Raw genomic sequence first — 17,012 nt, 5'->3', positions numbered from 1 at the left:
TTAGCGCGAGCGTACGTGCGTGTGGAGACTAGTGTGCGTTATCGCGCGTCAGGCTGTTGTTTTGACGAAGCTTCTCGCTGACAGTGATGTTTCACCTTTCAGTTGTGGAATGGGATGGTACTGAATGGTACCGACAATGCCGAGTTTGGCCTCCTTTGGCCCGGGTCATAATGAGGCTCAGCAGGGGGCTCCTCCCGTCTCTCTCTTTCTCTCTCGGTACAGAAGCAGGAGCTCCGGGGGGCGAGAGGGGCACTCATCCAAGCAAGGCACTGCCTGTCAGAGCCGGACGGGGGAGACTCAAAACCACCCCCGGAGCTGCCCAAAATGCGTGTTTAATTACTTTTGGATTATCTCCCACATACCCTCCTAGTATAATAAGTATGCTGTTTATCATAGGCTATACGCATGTGATAAACATCATCCGCAGGCGGCCAGGCCTATAGATATGGTGACCAGGAAAATACCTAATTTCATTTTATTTCTCCCGCCCCTTCACAAATAGGGCAAAACAGCTGTATAACAGCTCATAAGTAAAATGAACAATTAGACTATATTTTATTACGCGCGTCACCCAAGGCCTATTCTAGCGAAATGCCCTTTCCCCTGGGAAAGCCACTGATGCACGGCTCGATATGTTGCGAGCAGAGAAAGTGAACCTAGGAGCCGAAAACCACTTTGCAGCCACTTGAATGTGGCCAGACTATAGTCTGCGACTCTGCGTGTAGGTTATTAGGCCTATAGTTTAGGGAGTTCCGCCCCTCGCTGCGGGAGCTTCAAGCTCACTATTCGCCCGTTCCTCTACCAGTTCACCTCGCTGCGAGTCCAGAGCAACGGATCAAAGCGAGCTGCTGGGACTCCGCACCAAGCTTCATTTCTCGAGGCTTCCCAACGAACCTTGTCGTTTTTTGTCGGACGCGGGACAAGTAACATAAATGAAACACCTTGTTTTGGGGACCCAGTTATTTTATATTGTTTTGGAAGGCGCGAATTGCTGTTGCCAGGCAAGTCAAGTCCGCAGGTAAGCAAAAACATTTGAATCTGCCATGCGTTTTTCTTGCCAGACAGCCGAATAGCACCTCTCTGACCAACACATTACACCTCTATGTTTATTCAAACCAGTGTTTGTTTAATGTCTCTAGGTTGAACATATAGCTGTCCCTCTGTTTAGTAGGCTATTTTCCCCATGTTTATAACCAGGCTAAGAAACCTCAATAGGAATGTCACAGGTGATCCTGCATAAAAAACATTCCTAGTCCAGAGCGCAATCGGATTCTAAAAGTGAAATGTTATTTAAGACCATGGCTGAGCAAGGACAAGGAGCATGAACATGTCAACATCTATAGATATTCAGGAACTAGGCACGTGCTCTAGGAGGTTTTAAAGCATACTACTTGTTTTAGAAAAAGGAATGATACATTCAGGAATCTTAAAGTCGCAGAATAAGACAATACAGAGATCAAATGAGAGTGAAGTGTTCGAATCCTCAATCAAGGAATGGGAAATTCTGGATCGATGTTCAAACAGGCGCGGTAGTCTCATTATTTGCCTTCATACACATTGTTATTTGCCTTCGTAAAACAGCGTAATGTTCCGTAGATCCTCACGATAACTTCATATTTCGTCCGTGATCGAGTTGAGAATGTATTGCCCTATTTCGTTTTAGCTAAGTTTATTACACCAGTCGTGGAATGTGCAGAGTATCGATCCATGCGGGAAAACTTCTTCCCTTAGATATATGCGCGCATGCATGTGAGTGCATTTTCACCATGGAATTATATGTTTACATACTGTAGTATCAAACTTGTCTTTATATTTGTCTCATAGCTGCTTTCAGTTTGAAAGTGAAGGCACTAGCGTGATTACCAAATGCAGGTAAACTGTATTGGACACTAGTAGTACATGAAATGTGCTTTTTTGATGTGGACTAAGTATAAAACTAAACCAATTCATCAGAGTTTTTTCAGCTGTTCTGACCTTGACAAAGCCCTGCTCTGCCTCCGTCTTTATCTGACTATGACTGTCAAAAGTGTTGCCACCGAGTCTAACATTGACACAGACTGCATTCCCCACTGCACCACACTAGCCCTGAGCAAATAATGCAGTGTGTGTGTGTGGGTGTGTGTGTGTGTGTGTGATTAACTACTGCTGCCTCTCTGCTGAAGCCTACCCCCTGCTGTCTCTGCCTAGCATGCAATAACAGAACAGTGTCAGGAAGCCAAACTGTCCTGACTGCTGCCACCCCAACAACACAACACTACTGACCACACACACACACACACACACACACACACACACACACACACACACACAGACAGACAGACAGACAGACAGACAGACAGACAGACAGACAGACAGAGATGGCTTTTTATTTTCAGTCTGAAAGGACAAAGTTGACCCAGACCCGCCAATCGCTTTTTAATTTTTCCCTTTTGACTTCTTAACAGCCATATGAGAATTTTCACTTTCAGGTGTTTATAAAAATAAAATAAAAACAGACTTGAATTTGTGTATTAACTGTCCAGCCATACTCATTGATAATGTTCGCCTACAGGAGTACATACTGTAGAATAGTGTCATTTCTAGGAAGAAAGATATTAGAGGTCGACCGATTAATCGGAATGGCCGATGGAAATCGGTATTGGCTGAATTTGCACCGATTTGGCTGAATTTTTTATTTTTTTAAATTACACCTTTATTTAATCTTTATTTAACTAGGCAAGTCAGTTAAGAAAACATTTTTATTTTCAATGACGGCCTACGAACGGTGGGTTAACTGCCTCATTCAGGGGCAGAATGACAGATTTTCACCTTGTCAGCTCGGGGGATCCAATCTTTTAACTAGTGCAAAACTATAACGACCTGCCTCTGTTTCGTTGTTTCGTTACGCGAATGCAGTAAACCAAGGTAAGTTGCTAGCTAGCATTAAACTTATCTTTTAAAAACAATCAATCAATCATAATCACTAGTTAACTACACATGGTTGATGATATTACTAGATATTATCTAGCATGTCCTGCGTTGCATATAATCTGACTGAGCATACAAGTATCTAATTGAGCGGTGGTAGGCAGAAGCAGGCGCGTAAATATTCATTCAAACAGCACTTTCGTGTGTTTTGCCAGCAGCTCTTCGTTGTGCGTCAAGCATTGCGCTGTTTATGACTTCAAGCCTATCAACTCCCGAGATGAGGCTGGTGTAACCGAAGTGAAATGGCTAGCTAGTAGGCGCACGCTAATAGCGTTTCAAACGTCACTCGCTCTGAGCTTTGGAGTGGTTGTTTCCCTTGCTCTGCATGGGTAACGCTGCTTCGAGGGTGGCTGTTGTCGTTGTGTTCCTGGTTCGAGCCCAGGGAGGAGCGAGGAGGAGGGACGGAAGCTATACTGTTACACTGGCAATACTAAAGTGCCTATAAGAACATCCAATAGTCAAAGGTTAATGAAATACAAATGGTGTAGAGGGAAATAGTCCTATAATAACTACAACCTAAAACTTCTTATCTGGGAATATTGAAGACTCATGTTAAAAGGAACCACCAGCTTTCATATGTTCTCATGTTCTGAGCAAGGAACTTAAACGTTAGCTTTCTTACATGGCACATATTGCACTTTTACTTTCTTCTCCAACACTTTGTTTTTGCATTATTTAAACCAAATTGAACATGTTTCATTATTTATTTGAGGCTAAATTGATTTTATTGATGTATTATATTAAGTTAAAATAAGTATACATTCTCTATGGTTGTAATTGTCATTATTACAACAACAACAACAAACAAAAAAAGTCAAATTAATCGGTATCGGCTTTTTTGGTCCTCCAATAATCGGTATCGGTATCGGCGTTGAAAAATCCTAATCGGTCGACCTCTAAAAGAGATACACTCCGAATCTGTCTGAGTATTGTGTTGTGTTCATCTCTAGAGTTGATGGAGCTGAAGAAATGGACAGCGCCCTCATATGAATCCTCCTTACCACATCCATTCTTGTTTTCTGTTTTGGGTGATAGGTAGATACCCTGTTGAGAACATGGAACAGCAGCTATGACTGTTTGATTCCAGCCAGGTCACCCGTAATACAAGTTGGTATTGGACGTCCCTCCATGTCTGAGGACGTCAGGAGATGATGTGAAAACCGGCCCCTATGGGAAACAGTGAGCACTGTTTACCTTCCAGTAGGTTTCGTTTTTGCTAGGGGGATGGTGGATGGGCGTAAGCATTTCCCTCTGATTCCAAAGGCTGCAAGTTCGAATCTAGCGATAGAAAGTTGTTTTTGAGATTTTAGTTTTAAGCCTCTAAAACCTTATCCATTCAGAGTTAATACCTATCCTTGAGATTTTGGAGCTAATGCCTAAACATAACCGTAGACACTTTTGCAACAACAACGTTTGCAACAACTTCGAAATTTGACGTCTGAGAAACCTGGATGAACGTCTAATTCTGACACGAGACTGAGATCTAGTTGATGATTCAGAAGTAGACCATGTACCACACTGTCTGTCTGTATTGCCAATTCGCTCTATTGGTCACACATTTGAATATAGGCTACATTTGTAACTCATGCTATTGGAACAAGAGTTGGAACAAAAATCAGTGCTCTTTCCGGTGCTTTCCAGACAGTTCTTGTGTCAAAAAAACAACATGGAAGGAATTCAGTTTGTACTGTATATGTAAACATGCATCTCAACAAACTCCCCTCCTACAGCCTGTGTCTAGCCTATTAGTTGGTTCCTAGGTATTATTTACGTGGGAAACACAAGCTATAATAACAATACCATAAATCGTCCAGTTTCTGGTGTTGTTTGATATTGAATGAGTAACCTCTTATATTATTACGCTACGTATTGCTTTCCTAATTAATTCAGGGGGTGGGGATATGTGTCTGTACTACTGTGAACCATTTCCAAGGTTCGTCTCTAGGTATTTAGCTCTGTGTGAAGAGACGGCAGGACACCCAGGAGGAAGAAGACAAATGAACCTCCTAGTCATGTGGATATTCTCATCGTCCTTCAGTCTTCAACAGGACTTCAGACGTTCTAGAACATGAGACTGCATTCTAAACGCCTTTATGTTCCTGGGGGTCGTGTGGGCTGAACAGAAAGTAGGATCCTCTAATTTAGGAGCCCTGGGAACGAGGACAAAGCTGAGAGCGTCTTAAGTTACAGACAACACTGGAGTGGAGTGATAGTGATGGGGCTTGTTGAGTTTACCACTACGAGCTTGAAGCCTGTCATAGTTTCAAGTTTTACTGGCACCTCACACAGTCAAACACTTGATGGATTTAACCTAAATGAATGGGTTAGAATCGATTGGAATCAATGGTGCATTAGTGTGGAACCAATGGGACATAGGTTGATCACTGTCATTGCTTAAGCCTTTTCTGGTACCACACACTTTTTGCCCGTGGGTCAGAGAGAAAATTATGCTGATTTATAGCTCATCTCATGCTATTGTTTATATTTTGCCATGAGGCTAAGAGAACATTTAGCGGTTTTTAAGAAATGTTCCTGCTATTCTACACATTTTGCCATTCCGGCCCTGGTAACCACACATACAGTTAGAGACTGGCCTCTGACATACAGTCAGAGACTGGTCTAGCTAAGTAATGGGTTAGAATCGATGGGAACACTTGTAGCTTCCCACAGTGTCATAGACGGGATGGAATATATCCTATTAACTCTTGCACAACATGATCATGAGGTGTTTACTGTCGTCTTTCTATCCGAGTTCATCCTGCAGACAGACAGTTTGGTGATTCCCGAACCAGACATAATGCCAACTCTGTTAGTTAGAGGAGAGGAAAGGAGAGGAGAGGATTGCACCTTTTGGTTTTCACCAGTGGGTGGGAAGTATTTTCATCCTGACTCAATGATCATTGAGCAACACCACAATCCACTATCAAATGCCTGTTCCTAAAAAGTGTAATTCATTGCGTTGATATGAATGAAGTTGTATTTCTTAATTCAGTTGGTGTTGAAATAAGTATGCTGTAGGAAATGCTTTCAACAACGCCTTATCTTCATAACCTCCACTGTTATGCTCAGCTCCCTGAACCTCTGCTCAAGCACTGTATGTATGCTCCCAATAGCATTCCTTTGGGTTAAAATGGTTATTGATTAACTCTTGAAGATCAGACAAGAAACAGTACTGAGAATCGCCACAGCAAAATCCAAATCTGTTCACTATCCATTTCTGATTTCTGCTTTCCTCTCTGCAGATCTTCTGTACAATCTTGTGACACCAGGCTTCTGGGTACCAGTTAACCATGTCGGATCTTTCCATTGCCTCCATAACCCATCAGTGACGACCGCTAAACGTTTGTTTTCGGACAAACATGTCAGCCTGCGGCGAGTTTGCAGAACACGTGTGGAAACCCGGATCGTGTAAGAACTGCTTCCATCCGCGTAGCGCCCACTGTGCCAGCGGGGGCAGCATCGTGTCCTGTGGTGCCCTGAGGGCCAGTCTGGGTGGAGAGGAGGAGGATGGCCAGGGGGTAACCGTGCCCTTGCTCTATTCGAAACCCACCATCGCTGTCCGCCCTACCATGATGCACCCTGACACCAGCGACATGATGGCAGATGTCAACATGAACATAGAGCAGGTGAGATCTCGCCAACTCATAATACAGATTTGTGACAATGCACGCCTTTGCATTTTACCTTCCTATGTAATAACCATGTCAATATATAATAAATACCCAATAGAAACCCATAGGTTTTAGAGTCACTTAATTAAAGTTATTCAATAAATGACTGTATGTTTTCTATAACCATGAATTGTGTTTCCCCTCCATGTGTCACCAGGAAAATCAGAAGAGTCCAGGGGACAGACTGGGTCTTAAGATGTTGGACCTGTCCCCTATCTACATAGACAGTAACGGCTGTAACCAGACCCTGAGAGAAGCAGTACTGCACAGTACTACAACCCCTGGGAAGATGGACTACCCGTGCAGCCGCTTCTCCCCTGGACCTCTAAGCCCCCTGTCCCCTCTGTCCCCGTCTGCCCTGCAGAAGGACTCTAGTATGATCATCAGCAGTATCTTTGTGACCCAGGAGGATGGCCACGGCCGGGGGCCTCATAGTGCCCACAGTCTGAAGGGGAATGGGAATAGCAACGGGGAATTCTCCTACAGGCAACAAATCACCAAGACTACCAAAACCACCAAGAGCACTTACAATGGGAATGGTGTCGACACTAGGGCGTCTTCCAAAGTCCAGGTCGTCCAGGATGTACAAGCACCATTGGGTATTGCTATCAACATCATCGCCACGGCAACCACAACAGCCTGTAACGGCATTGGTAACGGTCTGATCACCGCCACAGCCGCCCCAAGTAACGGGCTCACGTCTGGTACCACAGACTCGTCCAGCACTTATTTCGTCCCAGCCTTAACCACCATGGGTTCAGGGGCCTCTCCGGGCCTACTAGTGCCCAACTTTCAACAGTGTGGAGGTGGCAGAACCAACTCCTTTCTCTCTGAGCCTGTCTCCAGCCTGTCTCTGTCAGACTCCTGCTCCTATCGCAGCAGCACAGACTCCCTCACGGGACCCGATGGCTTCAGACTGCTGGGGCCAGATAGTCCCACTCCTCAGAACCTCTCAGCCTCCTCAGCCAGCCCTCCCTCAGAGGGACAGACAATGTCTTCAGAGCCCATCTATGCTGAGAGCACCAAGAGGAAGAGGAGGCCTCAGAGCGCTGGGGGAACGGGAAGCCCAACCCCCCCCAGGCCCAAAAGCAATGCTCAGAGCTGGAGCTCACAGGAGAGGGTCAGAACCATAGGGCAAAGATAACTGTCATGGCCGCCCATACTGAGGAGAACAACCGGACCTTCTACCTGAGCAGCCCGGACTCAGCTGTCAGCACCCAGTGGTCACATTTCAGTCCCACGGCCATCAGTAACCCTGGGAGTCCAGCCTTCAAGTGGCCCTCTAGCTCCTCTGTCACAGAGACATCCTCCACACCATCCACAGCCTCCCCTGCCTCCCTCCAGCCCAAGCCCCAGAACAGCCCCCCTATCCCCCCCAAGAGGAACAACCGTTCCCCCAAACCACTCCTCGGGACCTCTAGTCTCTCCCCAGTCCCTCTCCCTGAGCTCAGCATCCAGGGAATCCAGGCTCTGTCTCTATCCTCCAGGGAGAGCGACGTCCAGGTGCAGGTGAAGCCCCAGATGGAGCCCCACAACTCAGCCTCATCGGAGGCCCGGAGGCACAAGCTCCACACCACCGCCTGGAACTGGGAGGGCCGGATCGAGGAGGAGGAGGAGGGGGACGAGGGCCATGCCCAGGAGAGTTCCTCTCGGAACAGGGTGATGGGGCTCATCAATGGGGCGGCTGTCTGGAGGGAGGCCAGGGATTGGAGACCCGCTGGGGGGTTGCAGGGCAGCACCCAGACCCTGCCAGGCACCGTGGCCAACAATGGTGCCAGTCAGAAACGGAAGCAGGCAGGCTGCAGCGGCGGCAGCGTGGAGGAGGGCAAACATAGCAGGGGCATGTTGGCCAAAACACAGCCGTTGACTCCGTCGTCCGTCTCCAGCCCGGTGCAGCTCTCAGCAGAGGGGAAGAGTTCAAGCCAGGGCCCCACTCCTCCACCCCCTCCGCCTAAGAAACACCACAGGTAAGAAACTGGGCCTGGGCCTTTTGTTTTTACACACTGTGGATGGCATTCCTGAGAGGGTAGAATGAAGAGCAGTCATTGTACTGTGGTGAAGTATCTTTACGCACCTTTGTCGTTGAGTCACTCTTCCGTACTGTACGGACCTGGATTATTTCCCTCACACTGAGCATTGAGCCACGGATGGTGTTCCTGAGAGTGTCGAATGCACGATGGCGAGTCTGAAAGAGCAAAGGCCATGGCTGGTCTTTGCAGCTTACTAGTTGAATATACAGTGTTGTCATTGAGTTCCGTGTTTCAGTCATTCGAGTTGGAATTAGATGGCTTGCTTCATGTTGATGAGACAACATTTTTGGCAAACGTGATTCTTAAGGTACCAGTTCAGTTAGGTGTTTGTTTGATTTCCACTCTGTCATTTTCTTTATAGCTTTTAAAGGCTCCTCACTTACCCAATGCACTGCTCTGGTTCAGGCATAGTATAGTACAGCATGCCAGACAGACCATAGAATCCAGTCCAAGTCTTTACAGTAATGAAATTCATTCATCACTAGGCAGTACATAAATTAAGCAACGCAAGGGCATTAACACTTGCTTTATGTAGTGTAGACATTTTAAATGTCCCTTGTACTCTAAAAGGTTTTTGCTGTTTGATAATTAACTATTCACTTGTCAGACTATTTTGGGAATGTCAACACAACAGATGAATAGTTTCACCCCCCCCCCCCCCCTTTGGTGTACCTAATCAGCTGACTAGAGAGGTCTGTTGTAGCAGCCATGTGGTTGGTTCCCTCTCTGCGTGTGATGGTTAAATGTCGCTCCCTCGTCTTGTGCAGCGATGCAAGGCGAGCGAGGCGACCGTGCCTACTGTGATCTCGCCTTTCATTGTGAGATTATTCAGCCGGTATCAGCCTCCATTCTCATTCTAGAACCCGTAGGATCATTCAGACTGTTCCGGGAACCAGTCTCAATGCATTCCTTGTTCCATTTGTAGTAGTCTAAGGCTGGGGTTGCACAATGCAACTCGGAACACAATTTTAGTTGCTTGCAACTGAGTTGCTTCTTGAGTGCTCAGTGAAACACCCCTTGCAACTAATTAGCATCTCATCTGCAAGGTTGTTACATCCAGTTGAAGCTTTTCAACTTTATGCAACTAGTCGTAAGAAACAGCCAATGAGAACTTATGCTTTTGTCACATTCGAAGGTTTGGAACGCCGGCCCAGTTGTCATGTCAACAACACAGACGGTACATTATGAAGATAGGCAGAAACCGCTTCTCCAATAGAAATCCCTGATCACACTTGTAGGCGATGACATGACAACGTTAGTTAGTTAAGCTCATGCGGAGAAACACATAAATTGGGTCTCACAGTCGTCTCGCGCCGAACTGCATACGCGCAGGCCCGTCAAAATCAAAAAGGCACTCCTTCGATATAAAGGAGTTTTTCCCAAAAATTAAAATGAGTCAGCTTATCGCTTTCACAAGGTTGGAGTCACAACATGTTCAATTACTTAAGACATTGGCTCAAATCTAGGTTGTGCTTGGATTACAAGAAAATGTACAACTAGGGATGAATCTTTCACTTCTCATTGACTTCTCTAACCCCAGCCTGCTCTGCTTGGTCTGTTTCTCCAGCGTTCCCGGATGTTGATGCTATCACAAAAGCTAAAGGCCCATTCATTTTCATAGCTGCCCCATTGTCACAATGTACAAGGCCTAATGCAGCAGATGGCATGAGGTGAGTTTAGAATTCTCAAACAATATGACAGAAGCCGCTTCAATTTCATTTGGCTGTTGCATGCTATTTGAACCGCGTTGGAGCCGCTTCATGTAACAGCAAAAGTTGTTTGAGATGATGTCACTTGCAACCTGCAACTGCAAACTAAAACTGCGTGCAAGTCGAGCCCTGTAACTGCAGCCTAACTTTTCGTTCTAAAAGTCAAGAACAAAATGGGCAGTAAAAATGTTCCCTGTCATATTCTACATTTGTTTTGGCCACCACACAATAGATGTGACTGGAGGGGAGGTCCTTGTGCCCTTGCCTCAATGACACTGACAGAGACACACACAAAGAAAACATTGTCAACTAACTGAGATGGTGATATGTTATTATGCATCTGTCTAAGATGCGAATATGCATTTAACTAAGCTCTAATTCAAATGTTCATGAAACGAATCAATGTTTCTATCATTGGTAATAGCTAGTTGTGACCTACCTATGAAACAAATATAGTCACATGGCGATATAAAATAACCTAGCTGTTAAACTCTAGTGACATTTCCCCACCATGTTCTATCTATACCTCAGATGATTAATACACACTGAGGTTTCTGACTCATATACCCAAAGCAGAACGAGACATAGTTTGCCGCCATGTTGACGTCAAGTGGTCATTTTAAAATAAACCTGGCTTTTGTCGGGCATGCTGTCGGTTTAGAATACAACTGCAAATTCCTCAAGTCCTCGCAGAGTTCAGAACAGAGCAGCTTTCGGTGTTTGGTCAACAAGAATGTGCTGATTCTCGGCTGGTTTTCTGTGCAGGTGACTATTTCGACATCTCATTTCTAGGTTTTAAACTGCAGGGAAGCTGTGGCGGTGTTAATTGTGGATTCATAGTAACGTGTGTTAAAAGGGTGTCAAACCCATACAGCATTAGGCTACGTTATCGGGCAGCAAGGTCATTGACGTATCAGGATGATCCCAGACACTTTTCTACCTCTTAATGATTTGGCAACTTAAAGTTTGACATTTGAAACTTTTCAATATGACACAAATGAGTCAAAGCAGCGGCTTTTGTTTTGGCTGGCTGTAAGGGAACTCTAGAACCCCTGTTGCTGATTGCATTTCCCAGACCCTTATTTTTGTTGTAATACTAGTAAGCTGATGCATCTGTCCCATTATATTATGACATTGCTAGCATGCTGCTACTGATACAAATACTCTTTCTAGAAGACACATGCGGGAACATGCCTTGCCCTAGCAACCGTTATGCTTTGGGGTATTCCGTTTCGTATTTGTTTTCCGGGAGCTTAACTGTTATAGCGCACAGTAGGACTAGGCATGAACTGCCACGCCAGTTCTTCCCGTGTTTAAACAACATGCTCTCAGAGTCACATTAACCCTCACATAGACTTTACAGTCAACTTTCCCTAAATAATGAAGCTCTGTCAGCTTCACAAGATCTCCCCTCTCTGTCTTCTGCTAAGAAACAGCCAGAAGACAACAGATTCAACTTCACAGCTCACAGTTCACCCAATATAACTCCGGAAACATCAGACTTTAATCCCACAGAGACAAAGTGTCTTAGAAAGCCTTTGAGAAGAGTGTAACACAGGAAAGTGGAAGACAGACAGTTTGTGTGTCCCAAATGGCCCTTTATTCCCTACACTTTTGACCAGAGCCCATAGGGAATAGGGTGCCATTTGAGACACATCCAGTGATGCAGTGGTGCTTCCACAAGGCTGAGAAGGAGGAAAACAGGCAAACCAACCAAACCCTGATGAGGCAGCATTTTTGTGTGATGAATCATTAAAGAACCAGATGGTTGAGAAGTCTGTCCTCCTGACGACGGGAATCATCATCATCAGTTCTTTGATCACTGTGAGGAACCAAACAAACGTCCTCACTGGGAGGTCCTTGTGTGAGGTGATACTTTTGATGCAGTCCTTTCATCCTTAGTAGGTCATTCCATGTGATTTCCGCAAGCCTTGATACCCACCATCTCAGATTGCTCTGCAATCGTTTCTGTAGATGGAAACATAAAAGATTAGCATTCCTGAAACGTGATTTTTGTTGCAATTTGATCTTTGAGAAAATTAAGCTAATTGATTACACCCAAATTGGCCATTTTAATTTCTAGGGTTCACATAATATTCAGTAAATATAGTATCTTACATCCAATTTGGACCAAACTAACAATGAGTAAGACCCACGGACCCGCCACACTAATCCCAACAACGAGTATAGAGTATCAGTTCTCTGTGTCTGGTAGTGTGGAGCTGCAGCTCTGAGCATTTATCTTCATCCTAGGTCATGTATTCTCAGTGGATTTGGTGATGTTTTTTTCCCTCTGTTCAGAGAAATTGGTCATTGAAGTTGTTAGGTTTATGTCCCATCCTACATCCTGATATTACCAGGTTCTGACCACTCGATGGTGCTGTTCCTGCTATTAGGTGATTTACAAAAAAAATACCCCCACACCCTCAACGATAAAGGGATATTTCACCCAAATTACAAAGTTATATTAGTTTCCTTACCCTGTAAGTGTCTGTGGACAAGGTATGACAGCAATCCATGCTTTGGTTTAGTTTACAAGGCCACTGTTTCAAAATGCTAACGTTTTAGCATTTGTGGCACAAATCCAATGCAAGTCCATGGTACCAACAAAAACAAAGCATGGGTTACTGTCACACCTTGTCAATAGACTGCTTACAGGGTCATTTTTTATTTGTTTAAACAATGCCATGATGGTGGGTGTTGAAATGCTCTTCATTGTGCTTTTTGAGGTGGAACGACCCTGGTGACAGTTGGTCCAAACCGTTGTGTGTGGCCTACCATCTTACCCCCACCAGCCCTGTGTGTGTATTATGGGATGTGGGTGTGTCAGTTAGGTCAGGGCAGGACACCTGGAGGGGTTGCCTAAAGTAGTGGAAGAGCAGATTGTTGCCCGGGGCAACTCCCAAACTGTCCATGGCATGAGGTGCCACCCCCAGCCAAGATCCGACAACCCCCCCCCCCCCCCGTCTCACCCCGAGATTAGCTTTATCCTTTCGGATGGCAGAGAATAGACTAGATATCATAGTTGCTGGGTTTGAAAGAGTACAGGGGAAACGCTGCAGTGAAGAAGTGTGTTTGTGTGGTTTGTGGAGGTTGTGAGACACGGGTGTTTTTATTTGGCGTTTAAAAGGTGCCATTGCTTTTTCTGTGGAGAGAGACTTTAAATACACACATGACTCTTGTTGAGGGAGTGTTGCAATACTTCATAGTTTGTGGAGTTTTTTAATCGAAAGTAAGGACCTGGAATCATAATGTGTCTGATGGCCATCCTGCCTGGACCTTTGCTGATACTTCAGTCTGAGGTACTGTATGAGACTTTTCTGAAAACATACCATTAGCCAAACTCTGTTGAACAAAAACAATGTGGTCTTGTAGGTATGATTTAGTGAACTTTCTTTGTTGCCCTATGTTGAATAAGATGGTTCTAATCTTGATAAAATTCAGATTCTGTATTGTGTTTTTGGAAGTACTGCAAATTAAGGTTATTTTTCGTCAGACCAAAACCATACAACTTATGGACTGAAACAATAACATTGCAGTAGGATCGAGATCGTTAGAGGTCAGAGGCGATCTTTTGTCAGGTGTAGGTTGGCACTGCTTGGTCAGAGCTGAGAGCTGAAACCAGCCCTGTGTGTGAATCCATTGCCTGCTGCCCAGATAGGAGATGCCCGTATCTATCTGATTACATAAACCTCCCCATGTCATGCCTTCCAGGTGTATTTCTCCAGGGTTGGGATGTGAATGGAGGTTACAGGCTGCGTCCTAAATGGCACCCTATTCCCTTTATAATGCACTACTTATGACCAGAGACTAGGGCTCTCGTCAAAATGAGTGCACTATGAAGGGAATACGGTGCCATTTGGCATGCAGCCCCAGTCATCTGGATAGGAGGTGATGGGGTGAAACGCATCTTCCATAAAAGACGGTTGGCGACAGACGGATGTAGGATATATCTGAACGTTAAATGGGTTATATCCATCCTGGGAGCATGACTGACAGAGACCTTGAGGACTCATAAAACATAAAGCTCTCTAAGGCGTAGCTCTCAGCGGTGGCAGACGGAGCACTGTGAAACGAAGCGTTGCTGCACCACACCACACGTCCCATTGCTGCTGCTGCTGCTTGTAGTTCTGCTCTGCACGTGTTATGGGTACAGTGACTGCTGCCCATAGAGAGAGGAGATAGGGAGGAAGGGAGAGAGAAAGGGAGAGAGGGAGGGAGAGGGGGGGAGGGAGGGAGAGCCCTGTGGCTGTACATTAATATACTTCCCAAAGAGGGAGGGAGGGAGGGCCCTGTGGCTGTACATTAATATCCCTGGCAGCAAGGCAGTGGTTTATGACTGGCCTGCATTTCATATGACCTTGTTGCTGAAACAATGGTCACTATTCTTCTCAAAATAATAACTAACCTGCATTTGCAAGGCAAGAAAATGAGCATTGCAACAGCATTACAACACACCAACGTTACTGGTGAATCACTGAATGGTCCTGGAGTTGTGTGAACTCTTCCACACTTACTTCAAGTGAGTCGCTCTAGATAGGAAGTGTCTGCTAAATGCTTAAAAAGGAAATGAACGGTTCAGCCATTGAAACAGAATCTAGTCATTCTATGTCTGTAGTGCTATAAGTATGTGTCACAGTGTGTCACTGGCTGCTGTGCTTTATTATAGATGGGATCATTTCGTCTTGGAACTGATACAAACTGTTGTGTTGCCTGTGTGTCTTATTCGTTTATTTGGATCCCCATTCCCAGTTACAATCACAGCAGCTACAGCTACTCTTGTGTGTGTGTGTGTGTGTGTGTGTGTGTGGTGTATGGTGTATGTGTGTGGCCTCTTCACAGCAGGTAGTCCTCATCAGGCTGTGTTAATGTTGTATTTATAACCTCGCTAGCCTAACACCATGTTTAATTAACAGGCTAGCTTGCGGATGCTGCAGTGCTGTTGCTGGAAGAAGGCTACAGGAATGCTATTTTCACAGCCAGCTATGGTGATAGGGTAGCATACAAAATGATGATGCTGTCACTTGACTTCATATCATAACATTCACTCAGTTTTCTCTATTGTCCAACAGCAATGAGCCAGTTATAGATCTGGATGGTATTTTCTGAGTAAGACCCGCATGAATGCATTCAGGGACCCTATATGTACATATAATGTACTCTATAATAATGTTATGATGAATTATCATAAGAGTGGGCTTCTCTATTGCTATTCATAGCAGCACATGACTCCCATCAATGGTCCTCATATCATCCTCCAACACTCTGTATCGATCGCTAAATAGGCTACTTGCCAAGGTCACACTCTGGCTCTGTGAAGAGAAATCGTGTTCGCAGTAATCTATTTCAACCAGAACTGTCCTCCTCGATTCCCTATTCCACCATTTTTCAAATGGAAATATTCATAATGAACAGAAATATTTTTTTTAGATATGTTACTGTATAGTAATAGTATAGATGTAGTACATAATAGTTTAGATCAGGGGTGGACAAACGTTTTGTGATGAGGGCCACACCTGGATTTCAAAATTCAACAAAGGGCCGCAGAGATTTTGTTTCACCGATTTGTTCCTCAAAATCAATTGCGGGCCAGGTAAAGGGCACTTATTTGAAATATATATTATTATTATTACTATTATTACCATTATTCTTTATACATACTTTCTATCTAGTTTTAGAGTTTCAAGTTAGGGATATGATAAATGAAAAAAAATTCTTAACGTTTAAATGGCAAAATGTTTGGGTTTCACGGTGTGTACCTTTCACGTGGTTAAACATTTGGGCAGACTTGATACAACACGTTGAACAGTAATGCAATGGTTCATTGGCTCAGTCTAAAGCTTTGTACATACAGTGCTGCCATCTAATGGCCAAAAATGAAATTGCGCCTAGATTCCTAAGTCATATATTGGCCTTTCTTTTGCATTTCAAAGGTGATGAAAACAAATACAAATAAAAAAACATTTTTCTTTGTATTATCTTTTACCAGATCTAATGTGTTATATTCTCATACATTAGTTTCACATTTCTGCAAATTTCAAAGTGTTTCCTTTCAAATAGTATCAAGAATATGCATATCCTTGCTTCAGGTCCTGAGCTACATGCAGTTAGATTTGGGTATGTCATTTTAGGCAAAAATTGAAAGAAAGGGTCTGATCCTTGCATTGCACCTGGTACTACCATTACTGTACCTCAATTCCACCTTGCAAAGTTTGCATTTCCTTCTCATTTAACTTCTCAAAGTATTACCATACAGGACTTTGCTGCTCTCGCTTGCCTTTCTCTGCCATGTTTCCAACTATTAACAACGATGATGTAGTGGTGGAGAGTCGACTCCAAACTAATACCCGGTGTCAACTCCCATTTCTGAGTGTCAAGATCACGGAGGAGACTGATTAGTTGCCATACTTCCAAGAACACAAACACACATCTTTCATTGTGAGCTAGCGAGGGACGGAGAGCGAGGGGAGGGGCACAGTATAGGCAGGTTGGCCACCAGGTAGGCGTCAATGTACACTATTACTCAACCCCTTAGACACTGGTGATTTATCAGAAAGACACATGCCTGAAGAGCTAATGGAAGCCATGCCATGATAAACAAGGTTTCAGAGATTGTTATTGTTTTGGTAACCTTT

The 17,012-nt window shown here is 44.5% G+C and overlaps 1 protein-coding gene across 1 annotated transcript in view; it reads left to right on the top strand.

Annotated features, from left to right (window-relative positions):
• Window positions 1-699: 699 nt before the first annotated feature.
• The window catches only part of LOC115106035 (inactive tyrosine-protein kinase PRAG1-like), a 33,879-nt gene continuing 17,566 nt past the window's right edge, over window positions 700-17,012 (top strand). The window contains 4 exon segments of the mRNA XM_029628635.2: window positions 700-1,018; window positions 6,210-6,593; window positions 6,796-7,686; window positions 7,689-8,605. Of these exon segments, the coding sequence (XP_029484495.2) occupies window positions 6,327-6,593; window positions 6,796-7,686; window positions 7,689-8,605 (2,075 nt within the window). The 5' untranslated portion in view covers window positions 700-1,018; window positions 6,210-6,326.

This window comes from Oncorhynchus nerka, linkage group LG4, assembly GCF_034236695.1.
Source record: "Oncorhynchus nerka isolate Pitt River linkage group LG4, Oner_Uvic_2.0, whole genome shotgun sequence".
Taxonomy (NCBI): Eukaryota; Metazoa; Chordata; class Actinopteri; order Salmoniformes; family Salmonidae; genus Oncorhynchus; species Oncorhynchus nerka.
This window is presented reverse-complemented; position numbering and strand designations above follow the sequence as displayed.